Source organism: Pygocentrus nattereri, chromosome 2, assembly GCF_015220715.1.
Source record: "Pygocentrus nattereri isolate fPygNat1 chromosome 2, fPygNat1.pri, whole genome shotgun sequence".
NCBI classification, from domain to species: domain Eukaryota; kingdom Metazoa; phylum Chordata; class Actinopteri; order Characiformes; family Serrasalmidae; genus Pygocentrus; species Pygocentrus nattereri.
Window position 1 is genome coordinate 52,721,361 of NC_051212.1, and position 26,122 is coordinate 52,747,482.

The 26,122-nt window shown below is 42.6% G+C and overlaps 1 protein-coding gene across 2 annotated transcripts; it reads right to left on the reverse strand.

The window, feature by feature from the left end:
• Positions 1–746: 746 nt before the first annotated feature.
• On the reverse strand, positions 747–19,023 carry LOC108430741 (KN motif and ankyrin repeat domain-containing protein 2-like). 2 transcript variants are annotated; one of them, XM_017703401.2, is made up of 10 exons: positions 18,860–19,023; positions 12,722–12,801; positions 8,880–10,448; positions 7,873–7,957; positions 7,420–7,707; positions 7,237–7,324; positions 5,134–5,353; positions 4,541–4,683; positions 4,160–4,360; positions 747–1,238 (listed from the first exon to the last, which is right to left on the reverse strand). In XM_017703401.2, the coding sequence occupies exons 2-10, from the start codon at positions 12,735–12,737 to the stop codon at positions 1,128–1,130; spliced, it is 2,721 nt and encodes a 906-aa protein (XP_017558890.1). In that variant the 5' UTR covers positions 12,738–12,801; positions 18,860–19,023; the 3' UTR covers positions 747–1,127. The 2 variants fall into 2 exon arrangements, with proteins under 2 accessions (XP_017558890.1, XP_017558891.1); XM_017703402.2 differs by having other exon boundaries at positions 18,920–19,005.
• Between the last annotated feature and the right edge of the window lie 7,099 nt (positions 19,024–26,122).

A 26,122-nucleotide genomic window follows, 5' to 3' on the forward strand; every position in this document is an offset into this window, starting at 1 on the left:
CATTAACTACTATGAATTAGTTACTTTGAATTGTTCATTAACTACTGTAAATTATTCATTAACTACTGCTAATTAGTCATTAACTACATGATTTATTCATTAACAACTGTACATTATTCATTAACTACATGATTTATTCATGAACGACTGTACATTATTCATTAACTACATGATTTGTTCATTAACAACTGTACATTATTCATTAACTACATGATTTATTCATTAACAACTGTACATTATTCATTAACTACATGATTTATTCATTAACAACTGTACATTATTCATTAACTACATGATTTATTCATTAACTACTGTACATTGTTCATTTCCCTCTGTGAATTATTAACACATAAATGACTCAGTGTCTTCTGTAAAATGAATGTGTAAGTTACAATCTTATGAGTTATGTTATGGCAGTGAGGGGCTGAAGCGTGGACCCTCATACAGGCTCCTGCAGTTTCATTTACTTCTCTGAAGTATAATCAAACTATGAATGAGGACACTGAATGAAGACAGAGCTGCCTGCCAGGTTTGTGTTTTCCTCGTGTGGGTGTTGATGTGGGTCAGCAGGTCTCGCGGGACGTTCTGCTGCTTCGCTGCCTGTAATTCTACAGCATTCCTGTGTGAGATGAGTCTGCTGGAGCGTTCGCCTCTGGATCTGCTCAGTTCAATAACCGCTCAGCTCGCTAATTACATAACAGACAGAAGAACAAACCGACTCTGAAGTAATCACAAATCGACAGTGATTAGAGCAATGACTCTGTGTATTGTGCAAAATAAGCTTTTATCAAATACATCACAGGGATGAAAAACGTTTTTTGCTTATTGATTCAAAAGCACATCAGACTCTAAATATGATTATCATATATGTGGTATTATTTTCCTGGCAAGTGCAATTTGTAGAAAGTGGTTTTCTAAACAGTTTAGCATATATATCACTGCAATTAATCAAATTATAATAAACAATAATAATAACAATGAAATATGTCAGAATCTGTACTGATGCCTGGACAAACTGCATACGACCACCCGTTAGAGGATAGACTGTGGCGTTTGTCAGAAAGCGATTACTGCATGCATGGAGAAATACTAGACAGGAGAAAGCATTCAGAGAAAGCAGGCACTCTTTAAGCCATCTTGCATCTGTCGGGGCCTCTGTTCTTGGCCCGGTCTTTGAGTAGGTCAGCGATCTCCGTGTGGGAGGCCTGTGTGGCCAGTGACAGGGCACTGCGTCCACCCTGCACAGAAAAACACGGAACAGTTAACACCAGGGGAGAAATGAAAAATAAAAATAACTAAAAGGGGGAAGTTTATGAACAAACTTTAGGTTGGCTTGATAAAGCTGTAGCTATGGAAGCCCAGCTGGTTGCTATGGTGCTGCTAGGCTGTTGCTCTGGTATCCCAGGCGGTTGCAAAAGGGTCACCAGGCCATTATGGTGTCATCGTAGGTGGTTGCTACTGTGTTCCTAGGCCATTGCAGTGCTATCCCAGGTGGTTGCTAAGATGTTGCTAGGCCATTGCTATGTCACCCCAAGTGGTGGTTAAGTCGATGATAGGCATCTGCCATGGTACCCCAGGTTGTTGATAAGGTCTTGCTAGGCTGCTGCTATGCTATCCCAGGTGGTTTCTAAGGTGTTGCTAGGCCATTGCTATGCTATCCCAGGTGTTTGTTAAGATGTTGCTAGGCCGCTGTTATGCTGTCCCAGGTGGTTTGTAAGGTGTTGCTAGACCATTGCTGTGCTATCCCAGTTGGTTAATAAGATATTGCTAGGCTGCTGTTATCCTATCCCATGTGGTTTCTGAGGTTTTGCTAGGGCATTGCTTTGATATCCCAGGTGGTCGCTAAGGTGTTCCTAGAGCGCTGCTATGGTATCCCAGGCAGTTGCTAAGATGTTGCTAGGCCACTGCTATACTATCCCAGGTGGTTGATAATGTTTTGCTAGGCCAGTGCTATGTCATCGCTAGGCCATCCCAGGTGGTTGCTAAGCTGTGTTATGTTATGCTATCCCTAGTGGGCGCTAAGGTGTTGCTAGGCTGTTGCTGTGGTATCCCAGTTGGTTGCTAAGATGTTGCTAGGACATTGCTATGGTATAAAATGTTTCGTTCTAAAGAAACTTCAGAACTGTTTACAGTGGTGGCGACAGCAACCAGACGTCTGAAGTGTTCAAAGCCTCACAGAAAGTCTTCACGTGAAATGGTTATGAATATGATGCCTTATCTTATACTGAGGCACTGTTCTACAATAGTTTTGAAATCAGCGTTTGGCCTAAAATGGATTTTCTGCCAAACGCTGACACTGAACTATGATATAACAGTAGATTTATAAAAGAGCAGAGGGGAAGAGATAAGATCAGGCTTCCCTGTAATATAGTGCAGTCTAATGGCTGCAAGCTCAGCTAAGAACTTTGTTTTATTACACCAAATTAGCATCAGACCAGGTGTGCTGGGGAATTTGATCCGAATGTATAATTCACGAACAGCTTGCTTAAATACATTACTCACAACAAATGCTTCCTTGGTTGACGATGCATGAAGGCCATTTAGCATGACCTCATTTGCACATGCTAACTAGTAAAGGAATCATTATTAACATTATTAGCGTTTTTTAGGTAATGCAGTCTCTTCATCTTCTGCTATCAAAGTTATACTGCCTCACTGGTGGGTATCAGAAGCGGGAATTCAGCCAAGAAAGACAGCTTTTTTGCTACTGGCTTCAGAGACTTTACTGCACATCATGCCAGGGCTCTCTGATCAGCCCTCCAAGACTAATGTGAGGGAGACGTGACTGGACTTAAAGGGCAGATTCAGCTGTGGAGGAGCTTGACAGATTTCATTTTGTCTTGCATGCATCCAGATAGCTCCCTCTGTCTCGGGAGAGAAGATAAGCCATGTCTGTTTTGGATTATCACATTTTCCCTAATGAAGAAAGTGATTAGGCTGCTGCCTTGTTCTACAGCTGTCCTTCTCTTTCACTCTGTGAAGGTGTGTTCAGAATCTAATCCACAGTGTTCAATCTGGTTAATATAAATCATTCTGTTGCCCAAACAGTGGATACAACTGACCTCATAGTCAGTTCTGGGACATAAGCTGTCCAGTGTCCCTATGAAATAAATGTCTAAAGTATATAAACAGTCGTAGATGTAAATTTACTGTACGTTATAGGCAGAAAAGAATCCAGACCTTCAGAACGTAAACTTTAATTTTAGTTTTGTCCACTAAGGGGTGCTGAATTCTGATTGTCTGATTCTGTTTTTGTCCACTAAGGGGTGCTTGCTGAATTCTGTCTTTGTCCACTAGGGGGTGCTTACTGAATTCTGTTTTTTATTTCCACTAGGGGGCACTTACTGAATTCTGCTTTTTATTTCCCACTAGGGGGCGCTTACTGAATTGGTTTTTTTTCCACTAGGCGGCGCTTACTGAATTCTGCTTTTTATTTCCCACTAGGGGGCGCTTACTGAATTCTGTTTTTTTCCACTAGGGGGCGCTTATTGAATTCTGCTTTTTATTTCCCACTAGGGGGCGCTTATTGAATTCTGCTTTTTATTTCCCACTAGGGGGCGCTTATTGAATTCTGCTTTTTATTTCCCACTAGGGGGCGCTTACTGAATTCTGTTTTTTTCCACTAGGAGGCGCTTACTGAATTCTGCTTTTTATTTCCCATTAGGGGGCACTTACTTCATTCTTTTTTTTTCCCATTAGGGGGCGCTTACTTAATTCTGTATTCACCCAGAAAACAAAGCACCAATCTACAAAATGCAGTCTACAACTGTGATTCACAGCAAATCAAAGGCAGATTATATATAAACATAACTCAAAAAATTCCTCAGCGCTGACACTGAAAGAGGTTCCAGCTGCAGTTTCACTGTTATTTTCGACATGAATGTGTCAAAAATATATTTTAGAACAGAAACCTTCTCAAAACTATCGTAAAACAGTGTCTCAGGCATCAGGCAGTGAATTCATAGCCATGTCATGTGATACCCTTGTGTGAGGTGGACATCTGGTTCCTATCACCACCACTGTGAACGATTCTGACTCAGTGCGCTTCTCTAGCAACACTCGGAATGACTTTGATTATCTTCAGTTATGCAGACATGTTTTCCAGTCTGTTGAATTTAGGGACTTTTCCCCAACTGTGCCCAATTTGAGCTGGACTCACTTTATCTGTTAAGTTGATGTCGCAGTCGGGGTGCTCCAGCAGAATGCGGACGATGTCGGTGTGGCCACGGTCGCAGGCGCTGATCAGTGCGGTGGTTCCCGCTTGATCCTGAGCATTAATGTTAGCTCCTTGTGCTAACAGCTGCTGCACTGTGGACACCCGGCCGTGTCTGACCGCCAGGTGGAGGGCTGTCTGACCCACCTTTATGAGGAAAGGCAGATTAAAAAGGTGTGAGAAAGCATAAATACAGCAGCACTGGCAGAACTAAACTATATTAGAGGGAATTTAATGAAGACAGCTTTAATCAGTGAACTCGGATTACCCACCAAATCAGTGTGCAATTATCCTTCTGGGCTCCCGATAAAGCAGCTTATTTCTTACCTGGCCTGCATGCGCATTAACGTCGCCAAGCTCCATCAGCTTCTGGATCACCTTCATGTCCTTTGGAGAATCCACAGGTACAAGAGAGGCCAGCATAATGGCTGTGTATCCGATCTTGTTCCTCAGGTCCACCTCACACCCACCTGAAAGAGAAGAAGCAGATGTGAAGTACCATAAGGCCCAATCCCATTTCACTGGAGAATCTGGAGAACCCTTTAATCATGCAAATGGTTCTTTGAGTATTTATGGTTCTATGTAGAACCTACTGTGGAGGATTTCACACCAAACCACTTGGAATGACGTTGTTTACATCTTAACCCTTTAATTATGCAGAAAGTTTAAATTTCGGGAATTCTCCTTTAAAAGGAAGGCAGAGCAGAAGAAACAATAAAGAAATGAGAAACTACTACTGTACTAAGCCAAACCAAAACCCAGCTAGCTGAGGACAGCAGCTGCGGTGTATTTGCAGAGCTCATGTGTCTGAACTCAGAGAAGGATTATTAATTACGTGTGCTTTCTATAGCGAGATGTTCTCGTCAGCTGATATGTTAGTCATTTGATTTAATATTCGGTGGTCCTGTATTTTCACTTGCCTGTGTCTAAAAGAAGCTTGGCGATGCTAAAGTTAGAGTGGGACACGCTATAATGCAGGGCCGTGTTCCCATTGTCGTCCACCATGTTCACCAGAAACTGAAGGATGGTGGGTGTTTTTGTGGACACTTCATTAAGATACAGAGCGACTGTGTCTGCACACGAGTCTTCTTCAGCAGACACGTGGAACCACTGCTGGAACACCACTGTGAGAGCCTGCCTCTGCAGAAAAACAGACACCATTATTTCAATAGAAGTGAAAAAATCTGATACGATATTAGTTTTCTATTAGTCCAGGGTTGGGATGTAACAGAATCATTGAGTATTTGGTATTGGTTATTGGGAATATATATATATATATATATATATATATATATATATATATATATATATATATATATATATATATATATATATATATATATATATATATATAGAGAGAGAGAGAGAGAGAGAGAGAGCGAGACAGAGAGAGAGAGAGAGATATATATATTCAAAATACAGAAATGAGGTATCTGTATTTAGTTCAAGGTACATTTTGTAAAGGCAGCATTCAGAATTCATTTTTTACATTTTTAGGAAAATACTTGCAGCATATGTACCCACTAAATTAAAAAATATATAAATATTCCATCTTTAGAAGAAACATCATCAATGCTTGTTTATTAACTATTGCTTTAAAGACCTCAAAAATGGCTTCTTTGCATAAATGCATTGAGTAGACAGATAAAGCACTGTGATGAGCCAGTTATTAATATGTGTTAGTAAACTTTTAAGGGATGACCGAACTGAGCAAAATCACACATTCTACTTTATAGTAGAGCTGGGCAATACGGAAAAAAATGTTATGCTGTGATACTTCAGTAAATTTTCACCATACACAATATGTCACAATATTTCTTTTTTCAGACATCTGATCAGTTGGAATGGAGAAAAAAACCCAGTAGTGCTACAAGACTGCTTCTACAGACATTAGTGAAAGAATGGGTCGCTCTCAGGAGCTCAGTGAGTTACAGCGTGGTGCCGTGATCGGACGCCACCTGTGCAGCAAGTCCAGTCGTGAAATTTCCTCACTACTAAATATTCCACAGTCAACTGTCAGTGGGATTATAACAAAGTGGAAGCGATTGGGAACGACAGCAGCTCAGCCACAAAGTGGTCGGCCACGTAAAATGACAGAGTGGGGTCAGCGGATGCTGAGGGGCATAGTGCGCAGAGGTCACCAACTTTCTGCAGAGTCAGTCACTACAGACCTCCAAACTTCATGTGGTCTTCAGATCAGCTCAAGAACCGCGGTGTAAAGCGCCGCCACTGAAATCCGATGGACGAATGTGGGTTTGGCGGTTGCCAGACGGTACTTGTCTGACTGCATTGTGCAGAGTGTAAAGTTTGGTGGAGGGGGGATCATGGTGTGGGGTTGTTTTTCAAGAGTTGGACTCGGCCCCTTAATTTCAGTGAAAGGAACTCTTAATGCTTCAGCACCAAGGGATTTTGGACAATTTCATGCTCCCAACTTTCTGGGAACAGTTTGGGGACGGCCTCTTCCTGTTCCAACATGACTGAGCACCAGTGCACAAAGCAGGTCCATAAAGACACGGATGAACCAGTGTGGAAGAACTTGACTGGCCTGCAGAGAGTCCTGACCTCAACCTGATAAAACACCTTTGGGATGAATTAGAGTGGAGACTGCAAGCCAGGCCTTCTCCCCAACATCAGTGTCTGACCTCACAAATGCATTTCTGGAAGAACGGTCAAAATTCCCAAAAACATGCTCCTAACCCTTGTGGAAAGCCTTCCCAGAAGAGTTGAAGCTGTTATAGCTGCAACGGGTGGGACATCATATTGTCACTCAATTTCATATGTGTGTGAAGGCAGAAGAGCAAATACTTTCGGCAATATAGTGTGAGTGGTGCCTGTTTCCATGCAGCTGAACCTGATTCATATGTTCCTGATTCCTGATTCATATCACCGCTCGGATCAATGCCATGTGGCGTTTCGATGAATCAGACGGGGAGCAGTTTGTATTAGTTCACATGTCATTCTGGGTGTATTGGTGTCTACCCAGCTTTGACAAACAAGGACCTCTGTGTATGTGTTTGAATTACCATTTCATCATTTGGGTTGGACACTTCATTCATGTGGTCTTCTAAGAAGTAACATGCAGCCATGAAGTCTTTGTCAATTTTTGCCTCCCTGGGAAAAAAGATTTTAGTAGGATGATGATGACGTGATGATGCCAAACCTCCAAATATGTTTATAAAAACAAGCACATATAAATGTTATCTCACCTGCCTCCTCCCTCTTGTGATAGCTCCTCAGACTCAGCTCCTAAGCATGAGCTACCCTGCTTGTCCTCATCTTTCACTGGACATTGAGCTCCACTTGTCTGTTCTAGCAGATGTACGTCTTTCATAATCTGTTCTGAGTCACCTCCACCATGAGTATGATCCTCTTTGGTGCTCAGTATACTGCTTGCCTGCTCTGCTTCTCTGTGGAAAATCTTGTGGTCAGACTCTTTCTCAGCATGTTCCTTTGGACTGATGATACTCTCCACTTCATCTTTTCCTTCACCAGACCTGCCAAGATTGAACAAGCTGAAGTGAATCTGTCAGCTTCGTACAATGAAATCAATCAAACAGATGTGCCTACTGTAACGTCTACTAAACCTTACTCTCCAGAGTTACTAAATATTATGAATCAACTCATATATCTGAAAGTGTACAGCAGGTCACAGTCCTTACATTGCTCTTGCGTCAACTCTTGTAGGACATTCTGTCCTGGACTTATTCGCCACAGAAAGTGGGTCCACCATCTTGGATTCTTGAGCTTAGATAGGTGTGAAAATAAAAGATGATTGCAGAAGTACAAAGAGAAACAGGGGCATTCTTGACACTTTCATGGCATGTTGTGTAGCTGACAGAAGGGCTACTAACTATTAAGGTCTGACCGATATCAAATGACTCACAATTGACAATCCAAGGTTTTATCAGTATTAGCAAAATAGCACCCGTGACATGCCAATAAAAGTTTTTTGTTTATGCCATTGCTAGGATTAGTATCTGTATTTTTATAGCACTCAGGCCCCACCAGGTATGAACCAGAAGAATGTACAGAGTGTGCGAAATACCCCCTGGTATTTGGGGGGTTCCATGTTGGCTGGCTTCTCTGGGGTTGGCTGGCTCCTAACTCACCATAGTGCAGATTCTAATATATTATGGAATATTGTTAATTTTTTCAGAGGTATCCCAGGCGTAGTTACATTTGCTATGCTATGAAGGACCAACTGGGAGAACTAATTTGTTGAAGTGCCACTCTGAAACAGAGCAGTGCTGCATCTCTAGTTAGTTAAGAATACCAAACACAAAACCTTGACTTTGTGTGAAATGGGATAAACAAAGACCTTTCCCTGAATTTGCATTTGAGTGTCTGTTTCACTCCTAAAAGACAGCATAGCATCATTAAGTTTATCTTAATGTGACCCCCCCTTAAACTTTGATTTTGATTTGGTTCAGGAGGTCCAAAAGGTGAATTGGAGGTCCCAGACCCCTCAGGGCCCCCTGTAGTTCACACCTTGGATGTACATTTCTGCTGGTACCAGTGGAAGCAAGAATTCCTACCCACAAAGTTGTCAGCCTGTTTCTAACATGCAGTTTCTCCTTTCTGCAAGGAAAGTTCCTAGCCACTTCTACGAGCTACTGTTACCAAATTCCTGCAGTGGTGTTCTTTTCCCATTAATTTATGAATTTACCTGGTAGTGGTACCTCTCCTGCAGGGGATACATAAAGTGAAAGGAGGCTGACTAAAGTGACCAGCTGTTCTTGGATGGAGCAGACCCGTGGGGGCAGGTGTTCAGAAGACAGGACTCTTCCTGATGACTCTTTCCTGCAGAGACATTCCCACTGTTCATGCAGGAGCTCTTTTACTCTTTTCACATGATGTTCCATCTCAGCATGCGACCTCACAGGTCCCCTTGATGCATGAGATTTACCTCCTTCTTCTAAACATACTTGGCCACCTTTACTTGAGTCCTGTGACTGATTTTGAACAGATGGTTCAGACTTTTCAGACACACTCTCAGGTGAAATCTGTACGCCTTGTCCATTCATCGCATTGTCTGGATGCACTGCCGTTCTCTCTGCTCTGACCCAGACTTGTTCAGCTTGTTTGTTCAGATCCTTGATTCTCTCATTCTTCATACGGCTCTCCTGCACCTGCTCCTTTAGTTGATCTCTTGTCTTGTCCAGCTCGGACTCGAGTTCATGGAGCTTCTGCTCCAGCATTACAACTTTCCTCTGCAGCGTCTCAGTGAGGGACTTGTATCTGTCTCCATGATCCAAAGGATCTCTGTTTTCATGGACTGTCTTAATGAGATTTCCTGTCACTGAGACCTCTCTCTCTGAGGTTAAGGGTATCACCATTGCATCAACTTGCTCAGAGGAAGCCTTGACATTCTCTTCCAGTTGATCATACTCTCGATTCATCCAGTCATCGTTTGCTTTGTTCTGATTCTCCAAAACTTGTGCTGGAAGGCCTGAATGATTTGAGCTTTGTGGCACACCAGTAGAAACGTCCAGTGGTCCTTTGCTGTCATTTTGAAATTGGAATTTGTGCAGAAGCATCTCTCGCTCCTCTTGCAGGATGCAAATCTGTGCTTTGAGATCTGGTATAACCCTGATCTCCTCTTCTAGTTCTCCCACTCGCTGTAAAGCTGTAGTAAGTCGCTGAAGAGTCCCATTCACCCCTCCTGTCTTTCTTTCTTGGCTGTGGAAGACGTCTTCAGAAGATCCATTTTCTTGTGTAAGGTAGTCCCTTGAACCATTGGGGCTGATTGGGTCCTCATTGGATTCGGAGCGTTTCCTCAGTAACACTGTAAGTGGTAAACTAGTGGCCCGCAGTAAATTTGGCCTTACGTGAAGTCCTAAAGGCTGCTCGTCAAAAGCCTGAATAGTGGCATCCATCTCAGCAGTTGTGAAGGAACTGTAGGAAGGCTTACAACCAGGTGAACTACTGTCAGTAGACCGAAACTCATAGCGCTGGTGAGAGTCTGCCAGTCGAGGCTTGGGAAATAAGATGCCAGTTGAGTTCCACTGAGAGGGCCTGCACCCATGTCCAGGTAGGCTAAGGTTACGTGAGAGGGACCCACTGCTCCGCCCACGTTGTCTACGCTGAATCGGCACCCTCCTGATGGTGTTGCCCTTTTCAATGTCATCAACATACTTAAGGAAGTCTAAGTCCAAATGAAATCCATAAGGTGTCTCAACAGAATAGCAAGGTGGTCTTCTGTGACTTCCATTTTCTTTTGGAGATACACCATTCACTGAGAAAACAGGTAAATGGAATTAGGTTTTACATATAGTACGTAATGTAGTAAAGTAGGGCTGTCAAAGTTAATAATACATTACACACACTTTTTTGAACATCATTAAGTAATTTTTCTATTTTGACCTTTTGTAGTAGAGCAGGCTGAAGCCCAGCTGAAGGGTGCTGTATGTTGTTATGATAGAATTGGTAATTGTAGCCCTCTCGTTCAACTACAGCCTTCAAATGCCTTTTAAAACAAAATCTCACCTCCATAGTCACCTCCAGCGGACTATGGCAGAATTCATGTGCTATATGAATGAGCAAAATGCTACAATCATGAAGGAGTTGAACCACTGACTGTTGATATACAACCCCAATTCCAAGTTGGGACGTTGTGTAAAACATAAATAAAAACAGAATACGATGATTTGCAAATCCTTTTCAAACTATATTCATCTGAATACACTACAAAGACAAGATATTTAATGTTCAAACGGATAAACTTTATTGTTTTTCACAATTATTCACTCATTTTGAATTTGATGCCTGCAACACGTTCCAAAGAAGTTGGGACAGGGGCAACAAAAGACTGGGAAATTTGAGGAATGCTCAAAAAACATTCCACAGGTGAACAGGTTAATGGGAAACAGGTGAGCGTCATGATTGGGTATAAAGGGAGCATCCCTGAAAGGCTCAGTTGTTCACGAGCAAGGACGGGCGAGGTTCACCACTTAGTGAACAACTGCGTGAGCAAATAGTCCAACAGTTTAAGAACAACGTTTCTCAACATGCAACTGCAAGGAATTTAGGGATTTCATCATCTACAGTCCATAACTGGGCTCAGGAACACTTCAGAAAACCACTGTCAGTGAACTCAGTTCGTCGCTCCGTCTACAAGTGCAAGTTAAAACTCTGCCATGCAAAGCGAAGCCACATATCAACAACACCCAGAAACGCCGCCGGCTTCTCTGGGCCGAGCTCATCTGAGATGGACTGACGCAGAGTGGAAAAGTGTCCTGTGGTCTGACGCGTCCTCATTTGGAAATCATGGACGTCGTGTCGTCCGGGCCAAAGAGGAAAAGGACTGTCTGGATTGTTATCAGCACAAAGTTCAAAAGCCAGCATCTCTGATGGTGTGGGGGTGTGTTAGTGCCCATGGCAGGGGTAACTTGCACATCTGTGAAGGCCCCATTAATTCTGAAAGGTACATACAGGTTTTGGAGCAACATCTGCTGCCATCCAAGCAGCGTCTTTTTCAGGGACGTCCTGCTTATTTCAGCAAGACGATGCCAAGCCACATTCTGCACGTGCTACAACAGCGTGGCTTCGTAGTAAAAGAGTGCGGGTACTAGACTGGCCTGCCTGCAGTCCAGACCGGTCTCCCATTGAAAATGTGTGGCGCGTTATGAAGCTCAAAATACGACAGCGGAGACCCCGGACTGCTGAGCAACTGAAGCTGTACATCAAGCAGGAATGGGAAAGAATTCCACCTACAAAGCTTCAACAATCAGTGTCCTCAGTTCCCAAACGCTTATTGAGTGTTAAAGGAAAGGTGATGTAACTCAGTGGTGAACATGCCTGTCCCAACTTCTCTGGAACGTGTTGCAGGCATCAAATTCAAAATGAGTGAATATTTGCAAAAAACAATAAAGTTTATCCGTTTGGACACTAAATATCTCGTCTTTGTAGTGTATTCAAGTGAATATAGGTTGAAAAGGATTTGCAGATCATCGTATTCTGTTTTTATTTATATTTTACACAATGTCCCAACTTCACTGGAATTGGGGTTGTATATGTACACACACTGGTTGAGACTTTCAGCCACCGTTCCACCGTTGCTCTCACTGGATGCAAACTGGAACGTGTTCATTCTATGGAAATCATATGACTTGCAACTCACTTGGGGTTGCACAGTTATTCATTTTTACCAGCTGACAGTAGTGGAGTAGTCATCATTACCAAGTTTTAAAAAGGGTGAGTTTTCTGGAGGCATGTAAAAAGTATTTTGTTAGAAGCTTGCTTATAGGGGCTAGTTCTAGTGGCAGATGCTGTTGTTTGGGGTGCGAGGATGTCACTGCAGAAGATCTTTTGTTGTATTTTAGTTAGTTTCAGCCTAAAACACTTACAGTAGCACACAGACTGTCTGATGTAAATTGCACACTAAAAATGCCACATTTCTTAAGACCTTTCTGAAGAACAGATTTAAGCAGAAACTTGGGAGGATATTGGTTAATGAGGCCCAGTGTTCTCCAGACAGTAGAGATAAACTATAGGTGTTCATATTTATACCTTTTTGTGTATCCATTGCTCGTAGGCTTCAGTCATTGGCTTTATTCACTTGCAGAAAGGTTTTTTTCCTGGTTTAATACCTGAGAATAAAAGAAGCACAACAGTAATTAGATTGTACTGAATTTAAGGTGACAGGAATAGGGACAGAGGTTGTGTGTGCATTTATTTTTGAATTTTACAGCTGTCCTGCACAGAAGACTCTGTGTGCCTTTCTCCTCAAACTCTCTACCCCCACCTCGACTCTCGCCGTCTGACCACGCGGCACAGTGGAGGCACCACAAAGGCAGCCACAGCCCAAACAATGTGAGCTATGCAGTAAACACACAAACAGCTGAGACCAAACACTTCCACTCACTCTCACAAAATACCCAGCATGCATGCCGGGTTCTAAAAAAGCTCACTCTATGAGAAGTGAAGGCCATCTTATCAAAAATCTCAGCCATGTAATCCTCATATCTCTCCAGCCCAGTTACGTCCAACTCCACCGATAAGATCAGGAGAAGAGCACATGCTCCCAGCAATAGGGGCTTATCATTTGGCGTGATGAGAGGCAGTTTTCCACACCTGGCCGGCTGATCTGAAGGAAAGCTGAAGTAACAAAATGGACAGAGGGCCTGCACTCATTTTCAACGTCTACTGAGTTTCACCAACAGGAAAATAGGGGCGCACAGGGTCCTAAAGCAGGAAACGTAACTCAAAACACAACATCTCCTGCATCCCCTGTTCCACGTTCAGGCAGTTTCCCCCTGCGGAGCTGAGTGGGAGGCAGGGGGTGGGGAAATACACAGCATAGGGGTCCCGCGACCCCTCATATACATGCTGACACAGTTGTAACCCAGGACTTGCCGAAAGATCAAATTTCTTAGCAACATACAGTCCTGTACGAATGTCAGAGAGCAACCTTCATTATTTCATTTCCACTCAAAACAGCCATTAACTATAAGTTACTGCGTCAGATAAACAGAGTAAACATATCTCTGTTGTCTGTGAAGAAAACTTCATATCTCCAAAATAGTAACTCTACAGGAGAAGGAAAAAATCTTCTTCACTTTTAGTATAAGTCAGTGGAACCTGAGTTTTTTCCCAGACGTTTTGGGCCATTTATCGTGAAATCTATTAAGGGCAGCAGACATTTTTTAATTATATTAAAAACAAACTAAAAACACCGAGCAGGTTTTGCTCAGACAGCAGCGATATCTATAAAAGAAGTCTCAGTACATACTATAATATTATTTTTTATCAGCCCACTATTTACACCATCCTTGCTTTTTTGGGGGGATGGGGGGTTCAATCCTAGAAGTTGGTTGTACTTTCTGCTTCCAAATGCATTCAGTGGTGCTGAGGTCTGGACTCTGGGGCGGTCAGTCCATCGTTCAGCTTCTTTGTTCGGCGTGTCCGTCTCCTTTTCTCAGTGAGGTACTTCTTGATCAGCTACACGTCCTCTCAGACCCACAGCGCTGAGTGGTCTTCTCCCAGTGGAAGGATGGACAGAAACACCTGTGGATGTTCTCAGATCTGAAGCAGCTTGATGTTCTCCTCTCTCAGAGACGAAAGCTTTAAGCGCTGTTTATCTGATGGGGGAAGTTTTGGTGTCTGCCAGCTCTTCCATTTTCTGTAGCTTTTAATCATTTTTTGAGCTCCAGTTTTGGAAACTCTGTTATTTTCTGTTTATCTTGTGTCGATTCTCCTCACTAATGCCTCCTGAAAACGATAAATAACTTGTATTTTATGACTGTTTTGACTGGAAATTAAATAAATGTAGGGCCATCTGCACTATTTGCACTATGTTGTCAACTGTACCCTGGTGTCTGTTTATCTCCTTCTGATTCATAATGCATCTCATCACTGGTAAGCGTTTTCAATAAGACCATGCAACGTAATTTACTCATCATTTATAACTCTGAGATCCTACATGTGGACATTTAGGATAGATGCTGGTGGGTGGAGTGGCATGGTTCAGCTTTTTAGTAAACAAATTATTTATTAATTAATTTTTATTAATCTAAAGTATTTTTTCATATGAAAGGCCATGCACTGAACCTACAAGATCCTAGTTATGCCATATGTAGTGGTCTGCCTCCGAATGTTTCCACTCCTGATGAGAAAATTTCCACTCATTTAGCTGAAGCATGAGCCAAGTGAGAACAACAGCACCAGCAACAGAAATGCTTACAGATTAGCTGTGGTTTAAATGGGAAAAGGGGAAAAGATTGAAATGAAGTTCTCATTACCGCTAGTCTGAAACAAACAGGGCCATAATTCAGCTTTTTTTAGCATTATTATTTTGCCATTTGTATGAATACGTTGATCCATATTCATCTCCAACTTTGCACCCGTGCTTAAAAATGTCTTAATCGATGTTTAAACTGAACTTAAAATGTGAAGTACAAAGTAATCACATTACTGTAGCATGGTACTTTCTAACACAGTGCTAAAACTAAGCCTCTTAAAGTTTTCTTCGAGTTTTGTGGTTAAAACTTGATTAGCTGTTTTACACATTCACAAATGTTTCTCATATTTTAATGCTAATATTTTTAAATATTTGTGTATTTTATTTCACATATATATAAGTTGGAAAGCTCATCCTTTGCAAACAACATAGATTTATATTGAAGTAATTTGCCCTGATTTACCAGCCTTTTGTACAGCTGGTATATCTACATCTGTTATATTACCTCAGTCTGTTACATTTAACCTCACCTGTTTCATAAAAAACTGATAAACCATGCAAACCCACAGGCTGCAGGATGAACTCATCCTCTGTCACATCTACAGTGCCACCACTGAACTCTGAAACAGTGCAAATGTGTTTTCTGGAGTGATAACATATGCTTCACTATCTGGAAGTCTGAAGGATGAATGTGGGTTTGGCGTAAGCCTTGAGAACTGCCAACAGAAGTGCCACCAATAAAGTTTGGTGGAGGAGGGATAATGGGCTGTTCTGTTTTTCAGGGTTTGTGCTCCTTAGTTCCACTGAAGGGTGATGTTAATGCTACATCTTGAGGCAACATCAGTGCCTGACCTCACAAGCTCTCTTTTGATTGAATGGGCACTATGGGCAACTCCCATAGACACCCTCCAAAGTCTTGTGGAAAGAGTGGAGGGTGTTATGGCCGCAATAGGGTACAATTCCGTACAAATTGCCCCTGGTTTTAGAATAGAATGTACACCGAGCTCAAACAGATGCCGTGTCCACATACTTTTGGCCACATAGTGTAACCTGCTGGTATGAAAAATATGATTCATCGTAAAATCATTTATCGACAAGTTTAGACTTTAGTTTAAAGGTGTAGACTAAGTTCAAAGTGTACGAACAACCTAAAAAATAGGAACATGGTACAATTATGATCCTTAACTGACAGTTATTCTGCACGTTTGACATGCTTGACGGTCCCCACCCCAGTGTCAGCCAGACAGACTTTTCCTGAAAGAGATCTTTTCCAACTGAAACAAGCTCGTCTGTTCCATAAAACATTTTCTCCGTTCTCTCGGTCTTAATTGTCGCTCCCTTTAAGCAACTATTTTTTGCAAGTACTCCCTGCTCTCATTAAACACATTTATTTCCATTGCATTCCTGCTCGCACCACAAATTCAATTTGAACTCATGACAGCTTAAAAACTGCTCCAGCCTTAAAAACCCAAATCGTTCAAACAGTGCGCTCTGTGAGAGAGAACGGACATTTTTCTGCTTTTGGGTCGAGCGACAGGGAAGGGGGGCAAATGCACACTATGGAAACTTGAGAGGAGCAAAGAGCGTTTTACTCTGCGGAGGGAATTTCGGCCCTGCTGCTCTGTTGTGTGCCAGAAGGGGAATATACTCTTTCTGCCCACAGTGATTCAGAGAAATGTCACCACCTATGTTTATAGTGAGTGGGCTGCTTCTCTACAACTACACACGCAGCGCTTGAGAGCGGCAGGGATTGTTCTGTCATTTATGCGAACTCTTCTGCGCGTGTAGAAGCAGCTTTAGTGAAAGTTTCAGCCTCTCCTGTCCTGCACATTTTCTCGTGCACATACACAATGGAGCGCAGCGCTAAGAGCCATTCTGATCTTCCTGTTTGGCCCCGTAAGCGGTGTGGTTTCCTCGGCACAGAACCTCATTCCTCCTCCTCTATTTGGAGTTCGGGTTCAGGATGAAGGCCAAAGACTGGGCCTGCCCCTCCCTGACCCCTTCAGGCCTTCGCTCTGAGCAGAGAGGGTGTGGCAGGCCCTGCTGTCTCCTCCGCTGACCACTCTGGACTGGAAGCACATCCAGTAGCCTCTGCTGTGAGGAGTCTGTTTTCAACAGCCTACAACAGTGTGGAACAGAGTTGCTGTTTAATTTGGCCCACCACAAAGGTGCGCTAACCCCACCCACTCACCCAGTGAGAGCACTAACACGTTATACTGTATACACAGTCATAGGCAGAAGATTGGGCACCCCTGCTCAAATGACACATTTGGTTGATTTAAGTGTAAATAAGTGAGCACGTTCTCTACGGAGAACAGACATCTGCACGTTTTAATACGCACTTGCTGTCTTTTTACTGAAATGAGAAAAAAAAATACAAAATGTGGCCTTTTCAAAAGTTTTGACACATTTTTAGCTTTTCTAATGTGTTAAATTCAGCAAAAAAACTGGATTCTTCAAGGCTTGTTTACTAAAGACAACAGTTTATTTAGAACAATGAGTTCAATATAGACCCATTTCCATGTTTAATGGTTCTTCAGATTGATGGAGAATGTGTTGTGGATGGTTCTATAAGTTAAGTGATACTTTTTTAATCCCACAAATTCCACCTCCACATTTAACCCACCCATGAAGTGAAACACACAAGTGAACACACACACTAGGGGGCAGTGAGCACACTTGCCCAGAGCGGTGGGCAGCCCTAACCATGGCGCCCGGGGAGCAGTTGGGGGTTAGGTGTCTTGCTCAAGGACACCTCAGTCATGGACTGTCGGCCCTGGGGATCGAATCAGGTCACAGGGCCAGATCCCTAACCTCCAGCCCACAACTGCCCTATACTGAACCTTTTTGAAAATGGTTCTATACATGCTGTTCTATTCCTGTCAAGCTTCCAACAGTAGAAGAACCGTTTTTCTGCTATATAGAGTCACATACAACACATTTTCCACCAATCTGAAGAACCACCATACAAAGAACCATTTCAGCATGCAACTGGCTCTTTGAGCATTCATGGTTCTGTAAAAAGACATTCTTTACTAAAAAACCTTGAAGAACCATCTTGTTAAGGAGCGTAGAGGATGTGTTAACTTATTTTCACTTAGAAAATCTGTGAAAACGCGGAATTTTTGCATGCATTATCTTCTTTTTCTGGTTTTTATACATTTTCTACATTATACAACTCCATTTCAAACATACCTGTGCTCTTTGTTTGTATAGCATTTGTATATCATTTTACATGACGTCAACTGGACTTTACACTGTGTAAAAGATTTCATGGGTCGTCCGAAAAGCTCCAAAATGACCTGAAATAAAACCTGTTTGCGTTAATCTCCACTGAGACATAAAAGTGTTTTTTTCTTCTCTTATAAAGTTACCAATTGTCTTTTTGGACCTCAGCCCACCACAAACGGTGCACTTTGGACCCCAAAGGCAAAAGGTTTGGGCTCCCTTGGTCAACACTGTACAGTCTGCACTGTCCTGTTTTTTTCACTTCTTTTTCCAAATCTTCCCAAAGCCTACTCCATTTTCTTTCTTTCGTTCTCCCTCCCTCTTGCCTTTCATCCTCTCTGTCTTCACTCTTTTTTCCCCCATGTCCACAGAATTTGGATCACGCAGATCATCCAGGCTCTTTGCCAAAAGCAATATGTGCACACACACAGCAGCTACATGAGACGCACCCCAAAGCAGAAGCCAACGTCGATGCGGCTCCTTGACGATATCAGAGCAACATCTCAGCAGCTCCGACTTGAAATGACATTAGGCTGTTTATATCTAACATCATCCTGTGCTGTCTTGGAGCGGATCTCTGTCCATTGTCAAGGGAGGACAATGACTTTTTCGTCTTGTGGAAATTTAAATGTTTCATGAAGGAAACCGTACCATGTGTATACGTCGAGTTGCATAGGAAAGAGTGTATATGAAGAGAAAGGTTTGTATCTCAAATGAAACACATAAAAAACATCCATTACCTCAAAAACTGCAACTTCAGCATCACCTCCTCCTCCTTCTCTCAGCCGGTATCTGCCTACCTGGATCCCGGCCCAGCTCGGCCTTTCCATCCGCTCACCAGACGTATTGTACTGAGTGAAAGAGCTGCTACAGAACAGCAGACGTGAAATTCTTTGAAAACATAAGCAGCGTTATTGTGAGTTGACAGTGGGGAGGCTGGAGTGCGGGCCCTCACGCCTCTCACCGACCCCTTCTGGCCAATCGGAGTAGCTGGGCGGGGTGAAATTGCAACCGGTCATCCAGTAAGGCCATGTGGGCTGGTTGTCGAGCGCTGGAGCGCTGGGGAGGCATTCATCAAAACAACCCCCATGTGTTGGGAGGGGGTCAGAGCAAAGTTTTCGAGGTCTCAGAGCAGCCAGGGTGGTCAAAAAGCCCGCACATACTTCTGTCCATGCGCACACTTGTGTGCACACTCCGCTGTAGGAGTGTAATTCAATACCCCACAGCAGGAATCGCCATTCACTGTAATGGAGAAAATACCACAGGGGCTTTCAGAAGGGGGTAGATCTGTTCAACCCCCTCCAGACATACCAGTGATAAAAAAGGAAAAAAAGTACATAATAGCACAATAGGGCTTATTTGCTTAAACAGAATTCCTGAAACACTTTCGTCATCCAGTAAAACAGCACATTTGGCCTCCAAAAGGCACCAATACGCAAAGTTCTTTGCATGAGTTTCACAAATAAACAGGGCTGTGTTTTGCTATAAGGACCGTAAGCAATCCCTGGGGGCCCCTGAGCCACTAGGGGGCCCCATATGTGCTTTTTAAAATGTTTTAAAAACACAAAGTCTACTTTTTTCTGATGAAAATGAATGAATTATTTTTCTTCTCTTGTGTGTGAAAGAATAAGACTGGGCTGGCTGAGGGGCACCAAAGTGGGATGATGCATGTTTTTTGTTACATAAACTAAATAAGATGACTAACAGTAGTTCATGATTTCAAATTATGATTGAAAATTGTAAAATACATATTTACGTTAAAATGCATTACCTAAAAGGCCACAGTGGAGGCTTTTCTGATGTATTTTGCTTCTCGAGTATCTCGTTTGAGGGTCCAGCAGTACTCAGGAAGTCCATTAGGTCTCCTTTTCCCTCAATACACCTTGTCCCTGTTATATATGTGTTGATGAAATCTCCCGCGTTCTCACCGCAGACAGAGCTGAGATTCTCAGGGAAGAGTTTAGAGACTCTTTTAATGGCGAAACTCCCCAAAGCTTGTATTTTGTCAATAGGTCACTTACTATTTTACAGTAACTTTCTGCTTAAAAATGTTCCAAACAGCCATTATAACTAGAAAAGTACATTTCCTAAAAAAATGCAGACTGAATGCACAGCTTAAGCAGTTGCTAGGCGGTTGCTAGGGTGCAGAACACTTACTATGGTATTTTGGTATTTTAGGTTGTTGCAAAGGGTTGCTATGGTATCCCAAGTGGGTGCTATGTTGTTGCTAGGTGGTTGTTATGGTATCCCAATTGGGTACTAGGGTGTTGCTAGATGGTTGCTATAGTAACCCAGGGGGTTGCTAGGTGGTTGCTAGGGTGTTGCTATGGTATCCCAGGTGGGTTCCAGGGAGTTGCCATGTGGTTGCTAGGGTGTTGCTACGTTCTTGCTATGATATCCCAGGTGGATGCTAGGGTGTTGCTAGGTGGTTGCTAGAGTGTTGCTAGGTGGTTGGTATGGTATCCCAGGTGGGTGCTAGGGTGTTGCTAGGTGGTTGCTAGAGTGTTGCTAGGGGGTTGCTATGGTATCCCAGGTGGGTGCTAGGGTGTTGCTAGGTGGTTGCTATGGTATCCCAGGTGGGTGCTAGGGTGTTAAAGAAAAACGAAACAGAAGAAGAAGAAGATATCGTTAGATAACACTGTAACACTTTCTGCTTCTCGCAAGCAAACATTTTCAGTGATGCTGAGGTCTGGACTCTGGGGTGGTCAGTCCACTGTTCCGAGAACACCAGCAGTTTCTTTGTTTATTTTTTCTTCCCTTTTCCAATAAGTGGCTTCTTGATGGCTGCACATCCTTTCTGATCCTTTCTGGATGCGCAGAAACATATTTTCAACTTTATTTCTATTTATTGTATGTTTTATATTTTCCCCTAATGTGAATTAAAATAAATAAAGTAAATTAAATTCCACAAATAAGCAGTAATTGTGTATTAAAGTGTGAAGAATTGTGTTCTCTGTAGAGGATATGTTCACATATTTCCACTTAGAACAACAACAAGACATCACTTGACCCAGGGCGCCAAAACTGTATATAACTGTGAGCTTTCCACCGCTGGGTTCAAGCGGTCATGCTGTAAAAACTGTAAAACTGCAAATTATTCAAAATCTGGCCTGGATGAGCTCTTACTCAAACCCGCACAGTCATTTTGAGCTGATCACTGTCCCAAGCTAATGATATGGTGGATTTCCTAATAGAGCAGACGAGTGATGAAACTGACCCACAAAACCCAGTCTCCTTTGATCCTGAACGCTGGCGTCCTCCCAACTGCCCAAAACTCACAGTAACAGTAACTCCTTTACCTCTGATGCCAACACCATCAGGTTAATTATCAACCTGTAAACAGTTCTGAATGCCATCTAAACACAGGAGCTCAGAACGCGGCTGATCAGTGTTGATTCTTGGGGTCTTCAAATTCAATCACTGCCCTAAAACAGTAAAGTCATCCTAATAAAATGCACCACAGCATTCCTGCTGCGTCTGCAAGACTGGCAACCGCAACGTCTTTTACCATAAAAGCTGTAGGCCCGGATCAGCCTGGCCACAAACTATTTGTAAAGTTGTTGTTATTTTTCTCTTCATACATTTAAACTCACAAAGCCCTCCTAAAGCTAAACTCTGAACTGCTTTCTTTTCTCAAACTTATCTGATGCAAATTGCAACTCCCACCTCTGTTGTGAGCTTATGCAGTTTAACTGGCTTCACAGACAGCCACTCACCTTAAAGGGGAATTCAACATTTCTGCATAATTCAGTGGTTAAAATGTAAATAGATTCTGATGTCTCTACAGTGGTGGTGATGGGAACCAGGCGTCACCATGACTACAACACAGATGTAGACATTTTATTTACCATCCAAAACCTACACGTTTGATGTTGATGATGGTAAAATAGTGGAAAACCTGAAAAAATATGTTCTCTTTGGGGACTATTTTGCCTCACAACACTCTGCATCTATCTCTCACCATAAATGGGATTAAAAAATAAATGTTAGGCCAAAACTATCACCAAGCAATGTCTCAGGCATCTGGCGGTGTATTTGTAACCATTTGATGTCATAACTTTATGTAAGGGAGCTTTTAGAGGCATTAAACTCTTTCAAGACGTCTGGTTCCCATCACCATCGCAGTCAATTGAATCCCTCTCCCTCATCGCTCCTTTTCCAAACATGTAGTAGAACCTACAAGTGGCGGTCGGGTTTTCTGCCATCGCACGTCCCGATTTCGTTTTGCTTCTCCACGTTTTTTGCTTATTTGACGATGAGGATTCACCCTTTCTTGCTTTTTAGCTCCTCAGTTGTCAGTATGTTCCTCCATTTGTCAAAATTTTGGTTGTCAAACTTCTCACAACACAAAATGGTCAGCCAGCACCGGCAACAACCAAAGCTACAGCACAACCAAATTCAAGCTGGCACTTCATTGTAAAAAACGTGAAAGGCACCTTCTAGAGTCAGTGTTTGGTTTGTCAGTTCTGGACCACTGTAGAAACATAGCGACGCAACATGCCGGCCTCTGGTTGAAGAGGACCCGCTCCATATGTAGATGTGAAGGTCTTGTTCGAAGCTAACTTGTAGCTGTTTGTAGTTACAGGTGATTATACACTAATGAAAACATGGCTTTGTATATTTCTATATTTCTGCTAATAGATGCTCCTAAACCTTACATACTGTACCTTTAAAGTATCCCTCAGATCAGGGGTGCCCATTCCTGGTCCTGGAGATCTACCAACCTGGAGAGTTCAGACCCAACATGCCTGACTCTAATATTCACAAGCTAAAGCCTTCACAGGGTCAGGTGAGTTAGAATCAGAACTGGAGTGAAAGGTAGATCTCCAGGTAGATCTCCAGGACCAGGAACGATGTCTAATCCAATCTAATCCATCTGATCCACTATTAAGTTTGTGCTAACAAATACACGGTATAAAACCGTTTAATTGTTCTTATGTAAAAGCGAGCATGGGGGTTACAGGGGTTGCTGATATTCTGAAGCTTTTATGGTAGACTCTGTGCTGGTCCATCGCCCTGTGAAGCAAGGTTGTGCACTGTGATCTACCGTTCAGAGACCTCAGAGGGTTTCAAGAGAACATTAACCACTTTAGTGTCGCCACACAGAGGAGCAGAGTACCTAGAGTGTACTGTAGCCCTCTGGGGTGCATGAACCCTGAATTCAATGTTTCAGTATCTGTTTCTCTCTCTTTGTGATAATACAGCTCATTAAAGTTCAAACCCTTCGCCCTTTCCATTCCATCTTATCAGGAGCTCATACGAGACTCACATCCGGAGTTATGAGCCTATGAAGAGGGGCTGAGTTACATGTCATCTGCCTCTCACGGCGTGGAACTGGTGGATTCGTGTGTCCGTCTACATTCTGTGTGAAACTGATCAATGGACACTCAGGAAATCACTAAGGACTCACTGTCACACCAGAAACCCTTCAGTCCACATCGGAGACTCGTGTTAAATGCCGTGCTGAGAGTTTCCAGCTACTAGAAAGTAGTGACGATAATGATTTGATAAGAAACATGTGTAACATGTATGTAAGTGCCATTAAAGGCCAGTTTAAAAAGACATGAAAAAAATCAAGAAAATGCCCTCAGACCCCAAAGGGTTAATTAGGGCCATGATACCAAATAGCAAATGCCATGTCAGTTACCAACAATCGTAACATGACACTTTTATATTACTGGACACAGTCTGCTATGATATGTTTATGGCGTTTTCATGTCAATGTTATGTAGCAGGGTCCAATTAATTTGTTACTCAGTCCATGTACATGAATGTTTTCTACTAAAGAGGTTCTCATAGGGTCAAGTTTATTGGTAGCTTTGCACAGTGGTGCTGAAAGCCACAATGACATGATTGTAAATGCATTAAAGCTGAATCACTTACTTTTTCAGACTTTACAGTGACCACAGACTAAGGTTCGAAACTAGCCAAACAGTCAAATGGTGGCATTTAGGGTGTGTCCTGACTTGGTTAGATTAAAACGAACCCAGGGATACCTACATTCAAAGAAAATAATGTAGGATGCATAACGGCAGTAAACAGATTTCTGCCTTGTTTCTGTGATTTTGATTATATATTTGATTTGATTGTATACATAGAGACCAGGGTCCTCTCTGTGTGGGGAGTTTGAATGTTCTCCCCGTGTCTTCGTGGGTTTCCTCCGGGTTCTCCGGTTTCCATGCAGTCAGGCCGTTTGGACATGCTAAACTGCCCTTAGGTTTGAGTGTATGAGTGAATGTGTCTGTCCAGGGTGTATCCTGCTTTTCGCCCAATGACCGCTGGGATAGGCTCCAGCACCCCCTGTCCCTGACAAAGAAGCAGCTTAGAAGATATGTGTGTGTGTGTGTGTGTGTGTGTGTGTGTGTGTGTGTGTGTGTGCGTATACATACATTATGTTTGCTCTCTGCTCTGACGATGATTCTTGGTTAACCCCTAAGAACCGCTGAGTTAAAGTGAAAGGGTAAAGCAGCTTAACTGACCATTACACTAGGAAAGTACAGGCGGCAGTGCTGACAGTTTAGCCAATCATTTAAAGATGGAATGCTACAGAAAGCATTTGGAAGCAGTCGTCCATGATTATAGCTGCATAGATTTTTTGGCAGCCACGAATGTTTTCTCCAGGTATTATTTTAAAATCTTACGTAGCAAAAAGTGTAAGACAAAATGTTCTGTTCACGCTGTTCATTTCCAAAGAAATGTTGGAAATGGCGAGGCTGTCACTGCACAGCCAACGTCCAATCTCAAAAAAATCAACTTAACTTAAGTTGACTGGAGCTTTTCCGGCCTACGTACTTGCAGTTTCAGAACTGCTTCACCATGATGGAAAAAGCTGTAATCTTCTCTTCGCTCCGTAGTTTGACTTCACGGTTTTATCACGAGGGGACGTGGAAAAATGACAGTAAACAAGCCAAGCCTTTCACACTCGAGTGCTAACACCTAAAACTGTGCACAGAACTGACTGTTTGGCTTCACGCCTCGAGTCATTTTACACAAATGGAATCTTTTCCGTGGATTGTCGTTTTGGCCTCAAGCACTTTAATACATTCCAGATAAGGATGCCAGTGTATACAAAAAACACCGTCATGGTGAGAATAACAACATGCAAAACTTCCCATTTGACACGAGACTCGTTTACGGCGCAAGCATGACAATTCTCTTGCAAAGAGAATTACAGATTTAAATGAGAAAAATAAGAGTTGAAGCAACACTATGTAGGATTTGGGGATTTGGAGACCTCTCTGGCGTACATATGTAATTGCACGCAACGTGCAAGAAAAGATTTTGTGATGTTGGTTGTGTTTGGTGGATGAATCATGAATCACGGCATGAATGAATTATCTTCTATTGTCATCATATCTTCATCGGTGTAACGTCGAGCTAGATGTTCTTTCTGAGCCTGCACCTGTGACGTAAAGACGTACAGAGTGGTTGAAAAAACTCCCACCAAATCCCTCCCGTTATCTCTGATTTTTAAATGATTATTTCAAGCTTCACAGGACAATTCGCATGCTCACCACATTTTAGTGTGTTCTTATTTCCATAATAAGATTCTCAGTAATAACATAATCACATAATAATTTCTCAGTAATTCCACTTTCAGTTTTGAACTGAAAATATTACATATGGTGTGCAGTTAGAGGCTGTAGCTCATCTGTTAATGCACAGGCTGCCCATCCTCTAACCCAGGGATCTCTAACTCAGCTTATCTAGGAGCCAGGTGAGAAGTCAGGTGGACTTCTCCCAGAGGGGTCGGCCAATCATTTGAGCACGACTTTCATGCTTTGAAAAAGACATGTTGTCAAGGACAGGCTTATGTTTGTCATCATTGGCAAACAAGCACATGTGCATATCCAGACTTTTTGTAGATGTGCTGCAAGTAGGTTTGTTGTGGCCAAACTTGTTGCCTGGTTACAGGCACGTTTTGAGGCCTATAATTAGTCAACTGGAAAAGAAACTTGCCTGTCCAGCAGCCGTCTATGAAAACAAAGCAATTACATTAAAAC